Source organism: Pezoporus wallicus, unplaced genomic scaffold (genome assembly GCF_028554395.1).
Source record: "Pezoporus wallicus isolate ANWC-B61680 ecotype Strahan unplaced genomic scaffold, APGP_CSIRO_Pwel_v1 contig_5922, whole genome shotgun sequence".
In the NCBI taxonomy this organism is placed as follows: Eukaryota; Metazoa; Chordata; class Aves; order Psittaciformes; family Psittacidae; genus Pezoporus; species Pezoporus wallicus.
The window spans coordinates 1,240,257-1,266,628 of NW_026637228.1; the positions used below are offsets into that span (position 1 = coordinate 1,240,257).

General features: G+C 36.8%; 1 protein-coding gene across 19 annotated transcripts in view; it reads right to left on the reverse strand.

Moving 5' to 3' along the window:
- Positions 1-26,372, reverse strand: part of ROBO2 (roundabout guidance receptor 2) — a 1,076,913-nt gene that overhangs the window by 76,989 nt on the left and 973,552 nt on the right. For all 19 annotated transcript variants that reach the window (XM_057404328.1, XM_057404327.1, XM_057404343.1 and 16 more), the window contains 7 exons: positions 23,886-24,010; positions 19,542-19,713; positions 13,379-13,584; positions 9,266-9,347; positions 8,546-8,711; positions 6,709-6,875; positions 2,439-2,560 (listed from right to left, as the gene is read on the reverse strand). In XM_057404328.1, the coding sequence (XP_057260311.1) occupies positions 2,439-2,560; positions 6,709-6,875; positions 8,546-8,711; positions 9,266-9,347; positions 13,379-13,584; positions 19,542-19,713; positions 23,886-24,010 (1,040 nt within the window). The remainder of the gene's footprint in view (positions 1-2,438; positions 2,561-6,708; positions 6,876-8,545; positions 8,712-9,265; positions 9,348-13,378; positions 13,585-19,541; positions 19,714-23,885; positions 24,011-26,372) is intronic.

A 26,372-nucleotide genomic window follows, 5' to 3' on the forward strand; every position in this document is an offset into this window, starting at 1 on the left:
ATCTCTGCACCTCGCCTCTCTGTGTGTAAAGTTAGGATAATGACACATTTTTATCATCCTGATGTTAAATTCAGTATTATTTGTGAAGCACACAAATGTTACGGTTGAGAGCATAACAGATAAGCAAGCATGTGAGACAAACTAATAATTTTTTATTCACTGCAAGGCTTCAATGCTATGAATTTAATAAGACCTGGCACCACACAGTGAATAAAGAAGATAAAAAGAAATGTTGAATAGCTCCATGAAGAAGAGATCCTGTATGTGACCTCATAATTACAGACACACTTTAAAAACCTATGCACAAGAGGAATAAATTTAAGAGACATGCCACTTCTTTTTTATTAACACTGACTTTGTAAACCAGACATTTGTGTGTATTTTAACATTGCAACACACTTGCAGAGAACTGTTTCTGAAATTTTAAACTTATATTTGAAAATAAAAGAGAAAGTAAAACCAAAATCCTTTCAGAAAGAAAAGAGAAATTGGTGTTAATTCACTGGGAGTCAGGATGCCAGAAACTGAATAACCAGGGATGTTCCTTGGCATTCACTCTTTGAATCGCAGAAAGTCAGCACAAGGAGTCTTACGACTCTCATGGCGCTTCTGTCCTTTTGTATGATAGCTGTACTATCTAGCCATTTTATAGCAATAGAGGAGACTTTATTCTCTGGATAGAGCGTCTTTTTTCCTAGAGACTATAGTTAATTAATTGGTTTTGTTCTGGTTGCTGGAAAGTTTCTAATTAGCTGTTCCAGAGATCTTTTGTTGTTTCTTTCTTCCCTTGGGCAATTTGAAAGGTCTCTGCAGAGGCCTATACACTTGTCAGGTTGTACAGGGTCGCTGCTTTGAGAGATCTTCCAAATAAGCTGATATCCCTAACAATTTACCTTTACCTGATCATGTTTTCTTCACTCATTACTTGTTCAGCAGGGACACCATGAGACTCTTTTAGAAGAGATACACACACACACATAAATACAGATTTCATTATAATATAATGATATTGGTTACACTGCAGAAAACTGAATTCTGTTTATACTGGGGCTTCCTTTTGTAGTATATGCCAAAGCAAAGGCAAGCCCATGAAACTGTTTTTCTGATAGCTGTCACATCCAAGAAAGGACTCATAGGAGCACCGTACAGATGTAAGCCAGGTTTGCAATTCCTGGTTTCTTAACTACTGACGCACCTGTTTGGGCAAATATCTGCTTGGGCAAAGGGTTTGCTACAAAGGTTAGTCAGTGTGTTCTAGAACAATGTAGCTGAAGCATGCAGCATTTTTAGAAAGCCAAGCTGCGTGTTGACATCAAATGCAATGTGCAATGACACATTTTCTAAATAATCTTCTAACAAAGACAAATTTGTTGGTTTCTTTATTTATTTTAATCGGCCTCTCAACCACCAAAATCTGTCAGAGCAAGTATGGTGCATAAGCTCCCATAAATATGGCTAAGTTGTGCAAAACCAACAGTAATCCTTATAATACATAATCTATCACTATACTTATCTTCTGTTGCATAATCCCTTCTACACATTAACCTCTTAGCAATATTACATGTAGAAGAAAATCCCTGAGTATTGTGACCAATCCATTAGCAGAATTCATTCCAGACAATACAACTGTTTCAGCGACATGCAGTACTATTTCTCTCGCACCTCTGCCTGTGGCTGTCCTTCCTCTAGGGAAGATGCCCCCAGAGCAAAACACTCGGTATGAAGCACCCTGGCAACTCTCTCCTCCTATGGTTACAAATCCTTTCCTTCAAGCCTCAGGAAGGAAAACATAGCATTTTGAAAGCCAAACACTATATTAGAAATTCTACCCAGTAGTTTGACCCTTGAAATAGGAAAGCTATTGAGTACTGCCAAAATTATTGTAATGAAAGGATATCCACTGACTGTGGGTAAGGCTTATGCTAAAAAAACAGATGCTACACAGTGGACCAGGCATCAGCACCATGTGTTTCTGATTGCACTACATGTGCCCTATAGGAAACCTATTTTTGCATTTTAGAGTCACCACATAATAGGGTATTGTTGGAGGTCCCTATGCCTTGAAGTGGAAAGTGCTTTTTCATACAGCAATTTCCTGTTGATATTTAACTTTGATTATTTTTTGACATGCACAGTAGTGAATCCACAGATCAATTATCCTTTAGAGTATGGTGTTAACCATATTCATTTTTATTGTATTTTTCTAGTCAGACAGCTAGCTCACTTTGAGCTGAATGCTGAAGATTTTGAACCTACCTGACTTGAAAGAGAAAATAAAAGACCATTTCATTACTACATATATATGCCAGTTATAATGTTATTTTATCAGAGCACTCACACTGGGGTCAAGACTGGAGCTTTCCAGTATGGTATAAAAACTGCAGGGTTAAATAGGCAAAATGAAAGTACTGTTAAGGTAATAATAACACAAGCCTTACCGTCCAGGTAACTTGAACCGTCGTGGGTGTCAGCACAACAGGATTATGCAGTCGTACAATTACATCTCCCAATTCTTTCTGCACTTGCCTGTGATCCACACCTTGCGCTGGTGGGCTGATATCTGCCAGGCACACACATGAAAGCATTATTTTAGTGAGAAAAGTTATATATGGCATCAATAAGAATTACTGAATAGCTTGATGACCTGATTTAAACACCCTTTATAGTAGTGAAAGTGGTAAGTGATGAGAGGGATGAAATATTCATTAGTTCCAAAATACTCAGATATTAATAATGTTGCCCAGACGTCTGGAACCAAACTGGTTAGGATAATTGAAGAACATGAACAGGTTTATTTATTATTTTCTTAGAACATACATGACGCTAAGTCATTACACGTTTCCAAACTTTAACTATGCTTCCCTTCCTCACCTACCATGCACACAAGAAACCGAACACCAAAAATAGCATTTTCTTCTGTAAGGCAAATTTTCCCTTTACAGATATAGATAATGAAAGCTAGTGCAAATACAAACAAAAAGATTATCCATTAAGACAATCTGATTCTGAACTAAAAAAAGGCCATCAAAAACTCTCTACCACAAAAATTTTCTCTTCAATCCTATGCCAAAAATGCAAAGTGTATGTGGAAATTATCTATTTTAGTCAAAATCTGAAGGAATTTGATCACTTAGTATACATCTATGGAAAACTGTGATTCCATCTGCAGCACCACATGTGGCCCTGGTACTTAGTCCTCAGGAGCCACATTTGAGTTATGCTATTGCTTTAAACTGAATGAGGCCGTATTACCTTTATAAATAGGAACTGCAAATACAAAGTATGTGTTAGAAAATGGAGCAGGAGATGTTCGATGTGTCTTTTTAGTGATAGTTCCTGGAAATCTTAATTTTCTGTTCTGTTGTGCCAAAAGAAGAATGCTGGGCTGCAGCTATCACTTAGGCTATATATCACCATAGCATGTCCCTTTTTTCATCTTAAGAAAAAAGAGAATGCACTTTCTATGGGCCAGTAAAATCTGCATCCCTTCAACGGATCCTCCAAGGATCTTACAATGCTGTTCTTGAACAACAATTACAGATGTCCTTACTGTGTCAGTTATCTTGGTGGACTGAATAATGCCTGTTAGAAATATACATATACTGTTTATTTCTGCTGGAATTTGGTTGAATTTTCCAGAAGAAAGAATCTGGAATACAAGCACAGATTATATTCAAAAGGCCCAATACATTATGCTCATGCCTGCCCAGGCGTCTCTGAATTCTGCTTGGTTTTCTCATGGGATCCACAAGCCAAAGACTCTTTCCCTCTTTTTGGATCAACCTCATGTCCTTGTGAAGAAAATATACACATATAAGGTTTTCAGCCCTCTCTGATGGTCTTAGATATGGGAGTATGCAGCATGTGACATCTTTTTATCTTCTAATATTATTAAGAAGAAATGTTAGTGCTCTTACAAATATAACTGAGTCTGAATCACATGCCTCCAGATTGTAAAAGAGAGTAGGTTTTAATCATCAGTATTTCAACTTCATAATTCTGGATTATTATGGGTTCTGAGCTAGCAATAAACAATATTGCAACAGGCTTTTACTGATATTCAAATGAAAATGGCTCCATGGATCTCCAAAGGGAATATAATCCAAATATGGATGTCAGCGAAGGGGCTTGTCTAGAAAATTATGCCTATCCAACAAACCAACCAACAGAGAGATACAATGAAACAAATCCATAAAATAGCAACTGAGACTGGTTTACAGGATGATAATTTATGCTGCTATCCACAAAAAGCTATGATCCTTGATACAAAATACCTACAGCGAGCCATGGCTACATTTCAGGTTATGTTATCCTCTGGTATACAACCTACAAAGTACCTCTATTCCCTCAGAAGACATATGTATGAACTACATTTCATCATTTTAATGGGATGTATGCCCAGAAGTTAAGGGAATAACATGGGCTAATATTGGTAAGAAGTAAGTATCAAGATGTATTCTGTTTTCCAGTATGTACACTTGGAAACATATGCACATGTGATGCTCACAGTGTAATATCTTGTAATGTCATTTTCACATTACTAGCAGACTCCTGGTATGAAAGCAGTTGATCTATCTATAAGGATATCAACAAGTACTGGAATAATAAAGTCACGACTGAAGCAAAATGTCATGAGAAGCTATATTCTGATTACAATTTCCTCTAACCTGTCTTTTAACAGCTTCCAGGGAACTTACTATTAGTTGCTAGTAATTTAAATTCCAGGGATAGGATTATATATGGTATCTTTAAAGTGTTTGTTAATATATGGTTTGATCTGTTAATAATCCAAACAAGAAATCAGCTCCTTTCTTAATTACCCATTTCTCTGCCCTTATTTGATGTAAGTCGCGTAAGGTAAACCTTTTGAAAGCGTCCAATTGTCTATTTGAGGTCCAATGGTGAAAATAGGCATAAAATCCTATTGCTTATCTTTTCTATACTTAATACCAGGAAATTAAAAGCTCAGCTATTAAAACTACTACAGACACCTGTTGCAAATTAGTATTATATAGCACTGTTATAGCTGCTTTTTTGCTCCTCCATGGACACTGTGAATAGACTCTACCGTGTGTCAGCTTCTTCCGTGAGCTTGAATTGAATTCAGGCATAATTAGAAATCACATCAAAACATTATGTTAATTTTCAATTGATTTTATGATTTAATTCTATTAAACTGCAGGCTTGCAAAGAAGCTATAAATCCTCTACATGTCTCAATGTGCTTGACTGCTAAACAGCTTCTGGAAATGGAAGCTACAACACATGCTGCAGCTAATTAAAAGACATGTTTTTACTGAAATCAAATTGCTTGTCAGTATGTCAGATAAAAAGTCTATACTTGACACTCAAATGCCAAACAAAGTTGTTTTTTTTTTTTTAACTAGGTGATAAGTTATGCAGACTAAAAGGCTGGTGCAATGAAAAGCATGAGTCACCCTATAATAATGGGAGAGTGAGAAAGTAAAGAAAACTTGTGATACTCCATGGATAGTGAAGCCATGAAATCCCTACCCAACTCACTCCTTCCACTTTTCAGAAAGCAGATCTGTTTCTGCTTTTAAAGCAATGGTAACTATTTTTAGGGGATAATTATTAAGGTCAGATTTATTCAGGAACAGACTTGTATGAGAGGATGCATGTGATGCTTCATGTGATAAAGAAATTCCACCCTAGTCTTGTTTCTCTCTTTCCATCTAGGATCAACAAAGGACCCAAACCACTAACACATGCTGGAAGTTGACACAGGATGAACTTTTCAGGCACACTATTATAACTTCCATAAACAGTGACAGAAGATGACATTCTAAATTAACTGTGAGAGGGGCTATTACTTTGGACCTGAGGAAAATTACAATTAAAAAAAAAAAAACACATTAATTCCTATATTCCAACCTGTTTAACACAGAACCACACTCATATGAAATATTCAAGCCAAAAACATGCTGTGAAAATAAATTTATTTGTGGCAGTTAGACACAGTTTTTAGAGCCTGATGTAATGGTGAACAGAATTCAAAAGTCTATTCAATAGCAGTAGAGGATCACAGCTACCGATTATTATCACTTCAGCCTTTCCTCTTTCTTCATGCAATGGATTAATAGAAAGAACTCAGAAATCTAGGCAAGTAAGTACTAGACCCACACTTTTCTCAGAATAACTTCAAAATATTCTTAGCATGCAGATGCCTTAATTGACATTAATTCTCTCCCTAGATTTTGGACCAGACTAATCAACACATTGCAGATATTTTTTGAAGGTCTTCTGATTAAAACTAATGCAAATCACAGTGTCTGTCTATCATAAGCACTTGTTATTATAGAATATCCCTATTAGAATAATGGAGAAGCAGCAAGGTCATGGAAAGAAAAAATACTGAGGGGAACATGGTATTCTGATCACTTTTCAGAAAAGCTTGGATAACTCACATTACTTTCAATAGAAACCAGGTATCAAGGAGCTCACCAAGCCTAAATGAACTGCAAGCCAAAATGTCTACAGTGTACAAAGGATTAAAGAGCTAACCTACTGCCCCTAAACTCCAGATTGATACAGCAAACATGGGACTATTTTTTATCTTTATTGGTTAAGCTCAATTCAGATTCTTTCAGTCAGGGTGCTAGAGTCAAATGGCCAGACTGACTTATGGGTCAACACTCAGCTCTTTCTATTTCAGCTCAAGCACGTAAACCTTAATGATTACTATTACCTTGTGTTCGGACAGGATCTGACATAGGGCTGGGATCACTCAGGCCTTGTGAATTGATAGCTCTCACCATAAACAGGTAGATTGTATTGGGTCGCAGTCCTCTCACAGTGTAGAGAGTGGTCTTCACATGGTTAGCCACTGTTTGCCAGCTATTGCTCACAGATTGACTGCAATGACAAGAGGGCTGAAGATTACGGACTAATGTAAGAGAAAAATATAATGAAATTACCTACCTTTGTAACCCTGTATAAAGTCTAAGTACAGGAAAAAGCTGTAAAAGCAGGTTAAAAATAAAAATATTTATTTCAGTTAACTCATCGAGATGGGATTGAAAAAATCACATAGCTGTCAAAAGTATTTCTCCTTTCAAGAGAAGCAAAAGGTTTTGCTATTTCTCTAAAATAAACACCTGCAAAAGAAAAGCGTGGAAAGTAAATTTGAATTATAAATAGGCCACTCTTGAACATAAACCTTAGAAAAGAAAATCCTGTTGAATAATTTTCCACAATGCTAAGTAAATTATGTCCATAAATTTTCATTGGAAGAACTGAAAAACTTGAACTAAACACATACTCAAAGTTACAAAAAAGCCCTGCTGAAAACATGTTTGTGAATGAAGGAAAGCATATGAATATTTTTTCTGTCACTACATCTTCCATTGGACACTATTATGATTAGATTACAGTGCATTGTATGAAGAGATTTCAATTTGTGATTGTTAAAAACAGCTTTTAATGAAAATGCTTGGCTTTTGTTAAAGTTTTTGATGGGATGCTACTAAAAGCAAATGTAGGGTGAAAAATCACAAAAGTTTAAAAATAAAATTTTATTCTGTTGTGCTTCGTTGTATAGCATTGATAAAAAAATCTTCAGATATATTAAAAGGGAAAAGAAAATTAAAAGTTTCACATTGCTTCAATTGTTTCATTCACACAATACACAACGGGTAAGTTCCAGACCAAAATCAACAGTCTGCACATGCAGTAGTGTTCTTTGCATATTAACATATCAGGATGAAACATTATCACTCTAGTTTCTTAAATTTGCACGCATATGATTTTGAAAAATTCCTGCATTAATTTTAATTAAAAGATTAATTAAATTATTTGCCATTTGTTGAACATCTTGATTAGTGAAAACTTTTAAGAATGTGCTCATTTTTAGGCTGAAACATATACTACAGATACATGTGAGAGGTATGGCCCATGCTTAATCAAACTTGCTGAAGCAGAGCCCAAGAGTTCTTTCATAGCATGCATTAATTGCTGCCGTGTGGAAAGGAGCAGCTGGATTCAGCCTCATGCTGAAGGATGAAATCCTAAATTATCAACACAAAACTTCTAGCTGAAAAAGCTAAATGTATCTAAACCAGTAAAAGATAGAAACAGAAAGTGCTTTCACTCTTTAATAGGTGGTGGTTTAACAAGAACAGGAATTAAAGTATGCAGAGAGGCTTCAGGATCATCCATGTATTTTCAGGTTATTTGTACTATGGTAGTCAACACTGGCCCAAATGATTTGACCTGCAGCATTCCCACAGGAAACTCACTGAGGGAAAAGTAACAAATCATGATTGTATTGTCCTGTTTATATTCCTATTGACTTGAAGAAATAGTTAGATGCTCCTCTCATTAATCACTTAGAAAAAAGTGATAAATGAAAAAAAAAACAACACATTGAAAAATAAGAATCAATGCCTGCCATATGAGTTGAGTCTTAATTAGTTTCTAATGATACGTGTAGAGTCCAAAAGAACACCATCATACCAAGAGAACTGATAACAGGGTTTAAACAAAATTAGAAAGGAAGGAGATTAAAAGTAGAGTAATTCACATACCTAAAAGCCTCAATGATATATGCACTAGCTGGTAGGCTTCCAGGAGTCCCTGGTTGCCAGGACAGGGTGACACTGTTCTTTGTAACATCAGTGACCTGAGGTTTGGATGGTGGCCCAGGGAGGTCGTTTATATCATAATTTTTACTGACTGTTGCTCCACCGGATTCTGTGAGGGACAAAACAAAACAATTACATTTTGTCCTTGATTGTATGAATTTGATCAAGAAGAAGATTAAAAGGAAAAACATGCCAAACATCTGGAAAAACAGCACAACCAATGTTCTTAATCTACACAGAACTGAGTCAACAACTATGCATTACCACGTATAAGTTTACGTAGAATACCAAAACCTCAGTTACTAGAAGTCTGAGAAAGCTCCCATATTCAGATCAACTCCAGTATTCAGAGAACACACTGGACTTTGGCAGGCCTTTGTATAGGCATAATAGTTTTCTTGCCTGAGCCAATTACTGGATGAATCATCAGTTTATTAATACTCCTGTTGAGAAGAGTTATAGCATACCACTGTTCACTGGATACAAATACGAACTATTTCAGTGTTCAAGGGCAATTAAATTAGCGAAGGAACTAGCCTTCCCACCTAAAAGTTCTCCATATCAACCCCAGAATTTCCAGAAAAGATTATTGGACTCAGACTCTAATATACCCTACACTTTCATTCTGTGCCAACTGAAAGAAAGCCCGTGGACATCACTTACCTGTCACCTCCAGCACAGCACTCCAAGATGTCTCCCCACTGGAACTTGTTGCAACGCAAGTGTAAGTCCCAGTATCAGACAGCTAGACATTAAAAATAGTTAAGGGCAGTTTTAACAACCTTTTAGAATCAAACGACTGAGTTTACTCTGGTTTTCTTTCTCAAAGTTTTTTTGCTAAGAAGGATTTAGCCTACATTTTACACGAGACTAGAGGGTACCAGACACTTCAAGCAAACATTTAATGGTGCCTTACTTTTAGAGAACTATAATAAGATTAGTTGCTTCGAGTATTTTTCTAATTCTAATTTTCATGTTGTTAATGGTACCAGTACAGCATGTAAGTGCTACAGGATGGATGTTTTAGTGTCATTCTTTGTATTGGTTACAACAAATGCAGGTGAAATCGGTAAACAATATAACAACACTTAACTTCTTAGAGGATAAAATCTCACCATTCATAATCCGCTGACCCAGAGATACAATTTCCAGTGCCAGGAAGGCACTTAGATTCTTATGACAAATGAAGTCATTTCTACACAGGCCACCATACATATAAATACTGTTGCTGAGGCTTATCAGTGGTTCTCTCTACACAAGCAGTCCTCCAAGCAATTTTCAAATGGCAAAATTAAATTAGATCCCACACCATGCTTACCTTTCTTCTATTTCACATGGGATCTTATTTCAGACTTGCAAGACAGTTTGGTAGCAAAAAAAATAATGCATTTGTGCAAAACTACTATGATTCCCTTGTCAGTTCATACATTTCAAATTTATTTGGGAAAACCATTCTGAATTATATTGTCAATATCAGTCTCAAGGCTCTAAAATGTGCAAAGTGTTTTGCTATTCCTTAAGTAAATTTAAAGATCTGTAAGACAGGGACTAATGAAGACTAAAGAGCTGGATGGAAAACAGTAACTTTACAAAGCATAAAATATACAAAGGAACCTTTCCACCACTATCTATAAAGCATGGTAATCTGGAGATGGAAGCAGAAGAGGAAGAGTGCTGACTCTAGTGATATAGGGGAAGAATTATATTCACCATCAGACTACTTGACGGAAATAGGACTGCATCCAAGAAGCTTTATTGGACTTTAAGGAATTGTAATTGGTTTTCTGCTAAATGCAGATTGGCAGTATAGCATATGTGCTTATATCTCACTCTTCAAAAAGAATGTCAAGGCAAATAAGTGAAATGCTCTTTAGATTACTCATTGATATATAATTTAATTGATTTTTAACTTTGTCATGTTTGAATTTTGTTGGTATTTTCTTCAGATACACTGGGACTGCTGTGTACCATTCCTAGGGGCAGGAAGCAACTGATTAATGCCAGTTCAATTGTCTGAATGAGCATAAATTGCATTTTAGAAGATGTTTTTTTTCCATGAAATAGAAACAATAATTAAACCCTTCTGACAATGGCTCAAAGACTCAAAATATAGAGGTACTGTTAATGAAATAAGAAAGGCTCTTGAAAGGAGACAGATTTTTTCCAGAGGAGAGAGCCTTATAGCATTCTGAAGTAGTGTTTTATTTTGCTGCTTCTGAGCTTTTATTAAATATATAGTTCTTCATTATGTGATAACGGAGACTATTTCTGAAGGCTATGGTTCTCAACTTCATTTGTGTACCTCTGTGACAGATGGTGTATGGCATACCCAATGAAGTAACATGGCATACACAACTGAGTAACTTGCAGACAGCATACTCAACATAGAAAACAAGCTGCAGAGATGCTGCTTCTTGCAAGTTATGGTGAATTATCTAACTTCCAGACTGTGGATGGATTAGATACAGACATAGTGTATTGGTAATTCAGTAATTTTCACTTTTTTTTTTTATTATGGAAAACACAACAGGGCAGGTGAATGGAAAATCTTTGCTATTCAGTAAAATAAATAGTTTTCTTCCTTAGTTAATGCTGGTGTCTAAATCTGGTGTGCTACAGTTTTACGGAGCATAAGTGAGTTTTCGGTCAGTGCTGGCCTGTCTGAAAGAGTGGTGTATGTGAGGTTTCAGTTGTCTTCCTTAGAGCAACTGGGAAGACTGGCTCATCAGAAAAATGTCTAGGCTCATGATTAGGACTGCAGCCCATGGCTTACTGTGACTGCTGCAGACTCCTGAATAACTTTATTTACACAGAAAGCACTACATAGCAGAAGAGGAAGATCTCAAAGGCTTAAATAGTAGTAGCTTGTCTTTCTTTATCTTGGAATGTTTTATGATTGCAGCAGTGATTATTACTTCCGAGGGGAGGAGAAGGCTGAGGACATCTGGGTGATAAATATGAATTTGTTTTGAACTTGGGTATGTATGTAAGTGTACTTGAACTTATTTCATGGCCATTTTTTTCTTAGGAAGCACTGCTAGTCCTCACTCAGGTACATCTGAGAGAAAAGTTAAACATTTCAGATTTAAATCCACATTTAATTCATAAAATTACAAAGCACAGAAGAAATCTGGTTTTGATGGTTATGTGTGCTTTTTGTTCTTAAGTCTGAGTCAAACAGTGCACATTACTGCAATCGAGGGGCTTATAAAAAATGTCTTTCTGAGCCTTTAAGGAAAATTGGTTACTAGTGAATGAGCCACTTAAGGATCAATAAAAGCCTCACATCTTTCAAAACCATGCTCACTGCTAATACTGTTTTCTTCTCCCTTTGCAAGCATTTTTCTTCCCCTTTCGTTTGCAGACCTTGTGCCTCTAACAGCAAAATTAATGCACTGGCACGATTCAGAACCAATTTCATTGTTTGCATAGCTTCATGCAGACAGGTATCCCAGGAGCTTCTGCCTCATGGACACTCCACAGAAGCCCATCATTGATGCCTGAAAGTTTGTTTGAAATCACTAAGCTTCCACCTTTAATTGCTGCTTTCTAACACTACTGGGGAATCTTGACTATTCAAGCGCACTCTTTAATCCAGCTCTACAGGAAAAATGCATTAACCTTCATGGCCTAAACCTGCCTTCAGCCCAGGAAGGAAGGATAAATTGTTTACTCAAAGAAAGCTGGCATAAATTTTTTAATAAATTCCATTTTGTTCCAAGGAAGTTAACAATTCATCTATGATCACTGATGAGATGGCATCAGAAAACAAATCTGTTTTTTACGTCTTGCCCTCTGTAGGTATGTTTATTGACATATTTTTGGATGGCAAAGCTAAGTGCAGAAATTTCTGCTGATGAAATTAAATGGTTACTGAAATTACCTTTAAGTTCTTGATAATAATTACATTTAACTTACTGTTTCTCCATATACACGCTTGTCCGCATACACACAACCATATATGCTATTTTACCTTTCAAGAGGGAAAAATTAAAAGCCCACGGAAAGATTAGTGATGCCACATTTAGGAACAAAATCTGACATTATGCTACCTGGAATAGTATAAGTTTTCTTTGTACTTTTAAGCAACTGTATTATTTCAGGTGTCAAAATGTAAATATTATGATAGGCATTCCATTTTGAATAGAAAATCCTCTGCATATGACTGGATGCATGTTACAGTATTAGCTGTCTTCTCACATCTGCAGCCTGATGGAACATCTCCAGCAAGCGTAACATTGGAATAAATCAGCCAGCTCAAGACAGCCAAGACTCATTGATGGATAAAGTGCACAGCCAAACCCTGATGAACTCCAGAATCATTTGCTAGCACAATAACTCCTTAGAAAATAATGATTGGGTGTTGAAAATGAACTGCTCCAAGTTTTAAGAAAGACAATGGGACAGTGGCTTCACACTAAAACACTGAAAAGATGAGGAAGGCCTGTCTTTTTACATGTTTCTCCATTCCTAACTCCTGTGTTTTATGGCAACTTATGTAAGATTTTAAATACAATTTCAATTTTATTTTATTTTTTCTAAAAGAAATATCTGATGCTAGTTTGGCTCTTCTTCTCTCCCTCCCCTCCCTTCCCTACACAACATCAAAGAATGAAATAGGATGTGGGCTTGGTGAGAATCTCATAGTAAAAGAGACCATTAAGCTAATTTTGAAGACAAGAGATAGGAAGACAGCAGAGCTGCTTGCGGCACACACCGATAGCTCAAGACTAGCCATGTACCACTTGTAGCAATTGTTTTGTTATCTCTACTCACCCGCAGAGATTTAATCTGAAGCGTCCCCTGATCCTGTATGGATGTTCGAGGGTCTCGGCCGAGGAAAGTGAATCCTTCTTTCAACCAGCTGATGACAGGGAGAGGGTCACCCGTTGCCTTGCACTTCAGCAAAGCTGTCCCATCCACTGACAGTGTCTGATTGACCGGCCCCTGGAGGATGATGGGTGGAGGCCTATCTGTCAAGACTAAAACAATGACACCCACATTGGCATCCACACCTTTAACAATCCTCTGCTGAAGTCATTCCTTTGCTTGATAAAGCACAAATTTAAGCATTAATTTAAGTAAGCCTCTGAAAGGCTAGAAATGCTATCTTTTTTTTTGAAAACCCACTGACTAACTGGCATATTTGAAAAGTATTTCTGTAAGAATTTGATTTCACCACTGCGAGATAACATCTAGATATAAAAACTTCTGCTAGCAAAAGTCATCAGGCTCATTTGATTAAGATAGGATAAAAATTAAGATATTGATCCAGGAAAGAATTGCGGTACACCTCTTATTTCTTCCTATTTAGGAAAGCACTTAAAGCACATGTTTAATGTCACATCAAAATGTGCTTAATTGCTTACCTGATTTAAGGCCTAAAAGAGAAATTCTATTAAAAGTTCAAAGTGAAACACCATAGCCATTCTAGTATAGGTACCAACCGCATCCCCCATTCATGCTCAACTTGCATGCTTTCATCAGCAAACAATAATACAAAACATTTTCATAATCTGAGTAATCTAAATTACTGTACCACTCTTTTCAGTGGGGAAAAGTTCAAGCTCAATCAAGGCATTTAGCAGCTTACTTATCAAACCATTTCACTGCCTTTTAAAGCTGTGAACTCTCTTAATTTTTTCCTCTAATAATTCAGATTTGCATGCTTGAATTACTGCTTAAAGGACTCTGAAACCAGTGAGCAAGTGCATGGCTGCGTATAAACCCCATTCCATCATCAGTGGGATAACTTGAAGATGGAGTAAAATGCTCACGTTCGCTTTTCTTGAAAGACCAATTCTTCACAAGTAATTTTGCCGTTAAACCTATTTTCTCAGCTGTTAAACAGCAAAATAAAACTCTGTTTCTAAAGAATGTGTTATACAAAATAAATGTGAAATACTTGAATGCAATGAGGTTATGACTTCTGCAAAAACCCAGTATAACAGAATCAAGAATTCATTATTATATATTTACCTACCACTGAACAATTGTATGATTGGTATTAAATCTTTTAACAGCAGGATTAGCTCCTACACCAGAGTAAGTTAGCCAGCCTCCACTGATGTCAATTGAGCTTGAATCATTTGTTCTAGCTGAGAATCTGTTTCATTACAGTCCATACACAACACCTGACACTAGCAGTGAAGTGAAAATATATTATTATGAAGCAATACAGTTTCTATTTTATTTGAGCTGTTTGAGATGATGTTGAATGAGAAATCTTCAGTAGACCCAGATCTTCCATTATGCTGTTTAATAAATTAAAAATATTAGGGACATGCTAGTGGTATGTTTTATAACTAAAATAATTGTAATGTTGCAAACATACTAGTTACCTTCTTTTGTTAACAAGATATACAAAGGATAAAATCATTAGTATTAGTAGTTTCTTGGAGTCCTAGTTCACCATATCTATTGAAATTGAAATTGAAAATAGAAAGTCAATACAGATTATTTATTAACACCAGAATGTGAAAGCTATTTTGGAAATTCCGAAACATTAGCCATTGAACTCAGAGACAGGAAAAACTATATTACAAGAAAAGAGAAAATGTAATGCATTTTCACTTTGACATGAAATTTTTTAATCTCATGAAGGTTCCTTATGACTACACAGCTCAGCCATTTGGTGGACTAAAAATTATCTCAGCTCATATGCGCTATCAGCATACCCGCTGCATGAGTATATTCAAATGAAAATTTAGCTGTGTCAGTTTTCCTTTAGATTTAATGTAAACTGTCAAAGCCCATTTTTCTAGGTAGCTAAAAATAAAGGAAAAAGAATAACTTCATTTTCTAACTATTCCATTGCAGTTATTTGCTGTATCTAATTGCTTTTCCTATGTGTAGCAATGTAGGTATTTTGAAAACCTACTGCATTACAGATATTGTTCTTTGGCACGTAATTAGTTTTTTTACAGCCCAAATGAGGAGCTCATAATCCTTTAAATAGCTCTGATCAATAGTGTAATTGAAAGTCTCCTGGCCAGAAGGAATCTTCATTTTCAAGGGTGTTATGGGTGAAAGACCACTACAGGTTTCCATGACACTAAGGCTAAAGGTTAAATGAACACTTAGGGTTTCCACTGATCTGTGAACGACTGTATTGTCTTCACAACTATGACTTGTAAATCTTCTCTAAAACGTGTATTTGTGCTTGGATTCCTACTATATAGGTCTCATTAGAAAGAACCCAAAACTTGGTTACTGGATTAAAATGATACACCATAAGCATTCTGAAGAGCAGAGAAAGAATGAAAAATATCCACAAAAAGGATGGGGGTTTTGATGTTTTCTTTTACATTTTATTTTTATTTTTTTAATTTAAATTTTACATAGTTTTCTCCTAGTAGGAATCTTTTCTATCCATTCCACAGAAACACTTTGTGTGGATAAAATATGTTTGCATAGTAAAAGAGAAGCTGATCTAAAAATTAACTTAATTTTAAAAATGGGTTTGAATCTATTTTCTAGCATTATATATACAGTCACATTATTCTGGTAAGTGAAAAAATATGAGATTCCTTTTGTGATGAAATGCAGCTTAAATTTGGGGCAGATTATCGGAAAAGAGCAAATTATATTTATTAATGAACAGTTTACTCTCTCCAATGCAATTTGATCAGCTGAAACCATGTCTTAATTTGGGTGGAATTTGATCAAATTACAACAGGAAATGAAAATAAGATAATCAAAAACTGAAGTCTTTACTTCCAAAATCAACATTTCAAAAGGTTTTTCTGGTGAGTTCATCGGGAAAATCAGACACAAGTTATGAAATCCTCATTATGAACACTAGTATGACAGGGCAGGGTGCCCTCCTGAGAGGTAGAACAGCAGAAACCAGTTCATCCTCTTTCTGTTTTGTGGAAGAGCTTCACGGGAGCCTGTTTCCTGTTTGAAACTGCCACACTTGCTATAAAAAAGTTTGACGAGGAAAAGGAATCATTCAAAAGCCCAGGAACACCATCTTTTTAATCGATCTAACATCCTAAACCAGTTCATTTGTATGTTGCCAGAAAAATCCGCAGTGGGAGGTTAGGTTTATTCCTCCATCCAAATCCTACCCTGAACAGCAACTCCTGGGCAAACTGGGCAAAATAGGCAGATCCTACAGTTGAGCATGTAATGGTCAAAACTTTTATTAATAAATATTAATAATGGCTAGATAAGGAGGAATTGAGATCTTCTCCAAAATATTCTGTGCATGGAACAAATTGCTAACTGTAAACAATTATCTTGAGCACAGACATAGTTAGATGGAAGCATCTGGTTTATTTGTATGAACTGTCATTTTAAGACTGACTTGCATATTCACTTCTTGAGTTTGAAAGGGTTGCTAAGGTTGTCTCCAGTTTTAAAACAATTTTGCTTTTCCAGATGTGCATTAGACAGTGGATTGTATGATAGCCTTTCAAGAAAATACAACATTTGAATTTCAAATACACTGAAGGCTCTTAGCACAGTCCATAAGCAGCAAAATTATCACTTAACTCAGCAATTTCATCACAGCTAGTAATCTCTTCTCATGTGAACACTTGAGTTAAAAATATTTCCAGTAAAGACTTGTAAGTGCAAAGATGTAACAACTGAAACACTGCAATATATGGTATAATTAAACACTTGTTTTTCTGCACATGACATGTTTTCATTCTGTATTGGAACTTCAATTGGATCTAAATTACTCTGGATCAAACAAAAATGTGTTCAAAATGAAAAAGATGGCTCGCCACTATTATTAAATCATTAACCAAACAGAAAAATTCTGGGCTATGAAGTAAAACTGAAACCACCAGCCAAAAACTAGAACACTAATGCTTAAGTATATAGCTAGCATGCACAGTGTTTATCTTTAATTACATTTTTAAAATCATTAAATTAGATTTCCTTACTGATAAAAATCATTAGCTTTCATAATTTCTGCTCAGCATCAACCAAAAGAGATTATTTAGACATTTATGCTTAACTTCCTAACTGAAAGCAATTTTAAAAATATCTGTGATCTAACGGTACATTTATTTATATAATCTCAGTTCCACAATATTGTTTTGGCACTTTTCTTCTGACCTCACCTGCCCTTTGACTCAAGTATGAAATGGTATTTCTATAAAGCTAACTTGTATTATTTCATAATCATGCTGACAGTGTGCTCTGGAAAGCATTTGAAGAATGCCAGCCTTGCATTCCTTAGGCAGCAGAGCCACCAGCTTATGCTTTCTCTAGCAATGTGGAACGCACAGTGCCTTTAATCAGAATTAACTGTAGATGAGTTTGCATTTCAGCAGGGACACTTTTGTGAGCTTTCCATTGACTTAAATAAACTAACAAAAATTGCAAAGAGGTCAATTAGGGTTTTTTTTTTTCACCTACACAAGAAATAAGTAAAGATGAGGCCAGGCCTTGTTTGTCAAAAGGAAGAATTTCTCATCACTAGTATCCTTGAAACTGATTTGATCCACTCAGCCCGTTGCAGTAAATCTGTACAGCATCAGCAGGTGCAACCATTAGCAGCTCAATGTCCTCTTAGCCAATGTTTGTGTGTTCTATTTATTCCAATCACAGTCATGGCACTGAATCAGGCAGTGCTATGGACAGATATTAAAAAATACTGCCTTTCCATTCATTTTAAATGACCTTTTAATCTACATTTAAATTTGAATTGAATGAAAATGCATCACGTCGTTGTAGACAATGAAATAAAGGACTTAAAGAGATTGCAGAGCAAAGGTTAGCCTTTAGTGTCCAGAAACTACTTTACAGAAAAGCAATGTGCTTGTAAAGATGCAAGGATAAGGCAGAAATTATCTCCCCTTGTCATAAAAATATAGACAGCTTTTGGAAAACAAAGAAAAGGCATCAAATTAATGCTCAAACCTCTATAACATGAGCCTGAACCTCTCTACCTGTCACTTGTGATGAATATGCTTTTGTGAAAAGCCAGATTATTCAGAATTAGACATCTTTTCAAACTTTCGTGGTGCAGGCAGGTCTCTAAGGGAACAGTAAAAGTAGACCTCTGCATATAACAACAGTTTTAATGGCAAAAATTCATCAAAGTCTGTCAGGAGATATTTAATGTGTCAGTTAAGATAAGGAATAATGATGCTGGGGAATGCCACAATCTCCTAGTATAAGAGGAATTCTGTTGTTCACTAACATTAAAGGATGCAAACTGCCTTCTATCTGCAATGGGATGAAGAGGGATATCGACAGGATTCCTGACATATGAGAAGGATTCATGTTTGTAGATGGACTAAGGTAAACTTCAAGGGAGGATAAATTACAAACCCAAAATTATGACACAGAAAGCATCAAAACAGAGCTTTTCCTTTCCTGAAAATCTTTTCTGCTTGCAGATTTCCATGTGTATTTTCATACCCGACCACACCAAGAAATTCTTAGAACATAGCTCTGAGGTAGGAGCCTTATTCACAGAGGAACTAAAGGGCTATGTGTTGTAGCTGTTCTGAACCAAGAGTTCCCCAGTAAGTTCAAGCAACTGTGTTGATTTAATTGAGCTATGGACAAATCCCCAAATTACCTGCTTAAGATAATACTGAAGACTGGTGAGAATTGAACCTCATCTTTCTGCACCTCAATTCACTGCTTTAATTGTAAACCTGTTCATTCTTCACAATGTTTTTCTGCAGTCCTGTCTTAGCTCTAGTGAACCGAGCAGCTTCCTTTCTCACCAACCCTATTCTAAGTGTGTTTGTCCCTTCTGTTGAGGAACCTCCAAAAAGCAAGCAAAAGGCAAACTAGACTTTGATGGCCTTTTTGATACCATAGACAATTGCAGAGACCCTCTTTCATTGCATTTTCTGTAGAAATCTGTCAATTTACTTCTGAATAGTGTGATCTCATATGCCTTCATTTACACTGCTTTTAAAATACTTTTGACAGGAAAAAAACAATAGGGATTTCTATAACTCACCATCAGTAACCTCCAGCTGAGCCTTTGCTAAAATGCTTCCAGCTACTGTCAGAGCTTGACAAATGTAGTAGCCTGCATCAGACCGCTGAATGTTGGTAATAGTGAGGTCTCCAGTTGGTGACACTGAATACCTGCTGTTGGGTTGGAGAGGCTGGTTTGGGAAGAGTAGATTCTGCAAAGACAGTTCATCTTACATCAGTTCAGAAGACAAAAGCACCACTTTTCCCGCAGTGAGAAAGACAATGACTTTCCTTAAAAGCACTACATACAAACTAGAAGAAAAAGTAAGTGTGGTTATGACTTTATGAACACATAGAGCTAGCTTTCCCTGCCTTGGGCAACTCGCAGTTTAAATTAGAAACAGCCCTTTGACAGCACACAGTGGCGTGTTCTGGCTGGGGGTATAGGCGAGGAGAAATTTTCCAACAATCACACTTGACAGATTTGTATTTGTGCCACATTCGTCTTCGTTGTGAATGTAATTGTAATAATATACTTAGTTGGCCATCAAAACCAGGAGGGCACAATAGTACAAGAAACATTAGACAACTAGCAGAAAGAATTGAATCCTGGAGACTTGAAGGAGCACATTATTGTTTGCTTGAGTATGTCCCAGGCAAAGGAGAAAGTAAGGCTGTAACACAGAAAGCAAGCTGGGAGGAAGATACAAACAGGTCATAAAGTAGGAAGAGCTGGCAGAGCATGAGAGCTTAAAGGAGAAGTAAAAGGAAATTAAAAGTGAGATATACCAGAGGACAAAAGCAGCATGGAGCCTTGAGGGTGAAACGAAATGGTATTAGTCTGATGTAGAAATCATCAGAGAGAAAAAATAATTTCATGTAGGGTAAGACATCAGTTAGCACAAAACAGGGAGATTAGCGTTTGCCTTTGGGCTGGATTGGAGGAAAGAGAGATGTCAATAAGAATAACCGGAATGGATGTAGTAGCTATTGCATATGATGAAGGACTGAATGAATCAATAATACAGAAAAGGGCTGAAAGGGTTTTAGTGGAAAGGGCTATGTTTTCAAGGAAAAAGTTGTACTTTTTGGCACAGCTCTCGCTGTAAATAACAAAGAACAGGAAGAGGGAGGAAACGTAAACAGAAAGGTCAGCAGCATTGCCCGATGAGACAGAAAAGGAGAGAAATTAAACAATAATTAAACAATAGTAATTCCAAGAAGATAGGATCTGTCTGTTATGTCAACACTAAGAAAAATACAGGAATAACCTAAAACACTGTTACCATGCTGTGATAAGCTTTCAGTCATTAATGCAGCTCTGTAGAGCTCTGCTGTGCTTTCTAGTGACAAGTTCTTAGTAACTGTTAAGCTTGACTATATGGGCTAAAAAGAAAATCTAAAAGTGTAGAGTAGGGTATCAAATGAATTTTCTGTAGATCTGCTTCTTCTGCAGTAGACCTTAATGATTTACAAAAAAATATTTGGAAAAGACAAGCAATAAACTTGGATATAAAATAATTCTGCTTTGAATTCATCTTTTTTCTCACTTGGTTTGGCAGTAAAAGGAGAGCGATATGTTTTATATAAGATCCAGCACTCCAAATATCCTTATAATTGTATTACCCTACGATACTACTCGTCACCATAGGTGAGTCCTTCTCCTTACCCCTTTTCACTGTCAATGTTTAAGAAATTTTTCACAGCAAATTTTCACTCAAAACTCAATATGTACCCAAGTAAACATGTCAGAACCCTCTTTACCACTGCATTAGGAAGGGTGGTTACCCTTCTTTTTACCTTTAGCGTGGACTTGTTCTGGAAAGGTACCACATCCCAATAAATATTCTAGACATCAGGAGGAGTTAATCAGTCTCATGACTCCTCATTTCAAAGACCAGTTATCTCTGCATTGTAAATTGTCCTGAATTACAGTGCAACCCTTTTGAAAATGTTTTTACAATTTCACTGGTTTTATCTAGCTGTCAGGCACAGTGGTGAAACACTGGGTTGCAAACAGGGATCAGAATCATCCCTGATATAATAGCACTGAATTTATCTCAAGGAAAACATTAATCCAGACAGTTTAAAGGTTACACATGCCCTGCCCTGGTGCATTTCATTGGTGGGCAGCTGTTGGGCTCTGGGGAAAAGGCTACCGATTACAAAGGACCAGCTGTTTATGCACAAGCTCGCACTAAAAATGACTCAGGAGGGAACAGCTCCTCTCCCTTCCAGCTGGTTGTGCTCAGAAACACAGGATTGAGAATTGGATACATAATGAAAGATGCTCTACAGTTACTGGAGTGGGCTAACACAACTACATAACATTACTAACAGTGGTGTTGTGAATGGTTCCTCGAGCAAAAGCAGAAGCAAGTGTTGTAAAGCCAAGCAACAACTTATAGCCAGGCACGCAAAGGTGAAAAGTGAATTTGGCCAAAATACCTTCCTTTGGATTTGTATGATGCTAGACAGTATGTGAGGCTCACCTATTCTATGGAGTCTCATTGCAAAACCTGGCAAGTTGAATATTGAGATGGTAACACTAACCTGTGATACTTCACTGATGCTCAATTAAGATTAACAAGAGGGTGTAGTGAATCACATTGAGCTACATTTCAAGGTTTGATTATAAACCATGTAGGTATCAATTTTTATGTTGCATTTATTTGCCAAAAAGACCATTCTAACCCTCAGGGATCTGGTTCTCAATATGGTAATTAATTTTCCAGGTTTGTAATTAAACAGCTTCAACGTGGTACAATCAGTAGGTAATAACATTCAATTAAAGACACAAGATGCATTTTCACCTTAAAATGTTTTTACCCTTGAAGTGCTACCAATAGAAGAGGATAAAATAGAGTATTAACACTTTTCAATTACGGTAAATGACTTTAATCCTGCAAATGATGTCCTACTTTAATTAGAAGCTCTTCTCTTTATTACAGCATGATGGATGTCCACTTTATTAGATTTAAGTGTGACACTATAAGCTCACTTTACATAAACATTACCATGTTATTAAAATGCTCTACAGGGAACGGTTTTGAAATGTTTGCTAGCACATCAGTACTTCCTACTTCAATTTCACTATGCTATTCTACTTTCCCTTTGGAACAATTTTCACCTTAGTGAGACTCACAATACTGTGCTTTTTCAGGATGCAATCCATGGAGGCTAGATCCAAAGTTCTCCAAATAATACACTGAAGGATACACACTGAAGATTAGGCTTACACCCATATGAGGTTACACCCATAAAGTAATAGTCTTCTAAGCCACAAATGTAACAGAGCACAAAATGCTGTCAACTTTGGTCCTGTCATTCTGGACCAGTAGCCTGACCTGGTGAGAAAGTGCAGCAGAAACAGATAGGGCAGTGCAGGGGATCTGTGGTTCAGTTCTTACCTCACATTGTAACTAAGCTGGTACACACAGTGCCTCCAGATTAGACAAAAGGCACCTCTGCACTGTGTAGCACAGTGTGGCTCCAAAAAGATTAATTTAGGTAATAGAGAAGGGTACATAGTATAGATACATAGATGTAGTTATGACAGTCTTCAACAGGGAGCTGCAAAGGCACTGTCCTTGGGCACCCATCTGCCCCCTTTAATCTTTTCTCAGGTACAAATTTGAATACAGTACCTAAAGTGTTAGAATTTAACATACCAATATGAACTGCGTGTTCAAAGTGAGAAGGACTTTCTTCTGCTCTAACACCTTGCCAGTACAGCAACAGCAGTAAAAAAATATTATGGCAAGCTACAGAAGCTAGCATTGGCTGATGGCAGTGTTGATCACTGCATCAGAAATTCTGCTTTTAAAATATGACAGTAAAGATCAAGGAAATATTTCCAAAACCAGATTTGGAAATTTCCTGAGACAATTTTACTAAGAAAGCATCTGCCTGTTCAAAACCTGTATCTGTAAGCGCTATGAGAATATGCCAATGCAAATCAGCTTGCTAGATATATATCTGCTTGATCATGTCTAGACAGGTTGTGAACTGTAATTACTGACTCTGATTAGTTAAAAACTGAGTCATACCTTTTTTTATCTACTATGCTTGCCTCACCCACCTGTTTATTGGGGGTTTTGGAATGAAGTCTTTAAGATAAATACTGTTGCTTTCTATATGTTTATATAGCACCTAGCACAAGTTTTACTAACTTAGAGGGCCTTTGAGCCCTTCACAATATTAACATTTCTAAACATCAGCAATAAAAATGCTGGTAGAGAACAGTGATAGTTTAAAAGACAAATTCCTGTGAAAGATTTAAAGAACTTGTGAAGGCAATATAAATATAAATGATATTCTTAAAATTTTAAGACTATAACTATTTAGAAAGGATTGAAAGAATGTAGGGGTGCTTATAACTTACCTGGCTTCCCTCTTTTTGCCAGAAAACAGCTGGCTGGGGATTTCCTTTAGTTTCACAAGGAAAAGTCACTGTTCGACCCTGGGCTACAATCTGGTCTCGTGGCCTCACCACAAACTGGGGGGGAGCTAGAAAGTAAGAAAAATCATGATGTAAATTTAGGATATTTTGCAAGGGGGACATGAGGAATATCGAAGGAAAGAGACAACATTATGAAGATTTGGTTTATGCCAAAGGACATGACGCCAGAAAACATTAATTAGTATAGACAGAACTAATATATAAACAAAAACAACAGCAGCAACAAAAAGAGCAGCAATATCAGTGCGTGATATCCTCAGCAGTAAAAACAAAAGAAAGAAACATTACAACCATACATGCTACAGTAAATTCTGATGATAATAAATGCTAAGGAGCAGCAGTCAGGTGTTTATGATGCCAGCTCTGGATGCATTCTACCTTTTGTCTGGGCAGTACCCTCATACATACCTTCTGCGTACCAGAGCTTGTTGTTCTGCTAGAGCTATTGCATATTGCAATATATGAATTGCCCTTTGCAGTCTGCCCCTCTAGACTTTTAAAGAGGAAGGTCTGGACGACAGCAGAAGGCCAGAAGCTCAAGAGCTCCTACATTTTTCTTAGGGGCAATGAGGTCAAGAATGAAGTGGAAGGAGAATTTGCTAAAACAACACCTATTTGGAAGATGCAGATTTCAGCTTGTGTAAAGACAAGAAAGAAGCAAGAGTTGAAAAGTTAGTGGGCAGCAGTGAGTGGTGAGCAAGAAGGAATGGGTATTCCAGGAGATCAAGAAGAGACAAGGAAAAGAAGAAAGGAGAAAGAAGAACCAGAATTGGCTATGTTTTCAAGTAGATGGCATTAACAGTGTTCAGAAACAGAGGACCAGAAAGCACAGTCAGAAGTGAACAGTTTCTAAAAGAGACATGTAGCTTGTCTTGTCTGGAAGCAGTGATGGAGAATAAAGAGTCAATGCTTGGTGAGAAAAAGAAGGGAGAGAAAAGGTGTTAATGTGCAGAAGAAAAGTGAGGAAGAAGCAGTGTTGGAAGATTTGAAAGAAAAATCCTGACATCAGTCACTATGCTGAGCATGATACGATAAAACAAATGACTTTTCTATGCATGACATGAAAACCCTCCAGTCTTGGCTCAATATTGGAATTCACTGGAACTGGATTTATACTATTTGGCATATCTTAAAAATGTAAGTGGAATCTCCAAGCATTTCCATCAAAAACCTAACTGTGGGGGCAGGCTGAAGAAGTGGACAAAAGAGTAAAAAACCAAACAAACGAACAAAAAAAAGCCCCAAACCAAAACCTCACGTTCCTTTTCTTCTATTCCAATATTGGTTTGGTGGTTGTGGAGAGGGATGCTTTAGGAACACTAAGCTTTTAGGTAAACAGAATTTAAGTGTTTTAGAAAACCATATTTTCACCATTATAATTACAAACTATTTAATTAGGCACGAAGAGCAATCAAGACCCAGCTTCCGATTACACCTGCTGACAGCACAGACGCAAATCTGCTAACTGCATCAAGATATATGCGGATCTGAGTTTTTTGAACACTATGCTGTTCCCAAGGCTTTATAGATCAGCAGGAGCCTAGAGAGCACCAGTTGAATAGCACTGGTATAATGTACAACAGGAACTGTAAAGCACTTAATAAACATGAAACACCATCAATTTTGAAGGCAGAGGGAAAGACATGAGGCATCTTCTCTCTGCTTCATACTTCTAAACACAGATTTTAGCCTCTCTGGAGAGAGAAGTGTCTACCCCTTCCCCAGGCCTCAGCAGGTGTTATTCTTCTGAAACGGATGCAGGGCTAGGTTCTCTGCTGCCTGCCCATTTATATCCACATGTTTTGAGGTTTCTATAAGAGCTTAGGTGCTGCTACACATAACCTAGAATCCAATCTCATGCTGCACTACTCCTGAAGTGCGGGACTGCAGCAAATTACTTGTTTTTCCTTCACTTTGTTTTACCTGGTATATCTGTATGCAGTCCCTACAAGCATCAGAAAACTGCAGTGTTGTAATCAGCATGTTTGTTAATTCAGTCATATGGCAAGGGAAAGAGAGAAAGACCTTTAGATTGTGAATTAGAAAGCCTACTTTACAGTAAGGTATCTCTACAGTTCTGACCACCTACTTAATAAAGGTCACTGAATTTGTTCACTGTTTGATGCTCAGCCATACAGAAATTCATTGTCCTGGATATTAATATATAATCAATAGGAACCTCTGGCAGAGCAAAGAACAGGCAACCTCTAACCTCTTCAGGTGTTACATCTGCATTTGACAGTAACTACGCATGGGTCCTATGTCTGTGCTGCTTTATGGATGGCCTGAAGACCATAAACCCTTTATTGTGATGCTAAAAACCTGCTGTCAGAAGACAATCCTATAGATCATGCAGAAGCATGATCAATGCCTAAGATCCCTTTGTAGGCATGCTTGTTGTACTTGGAG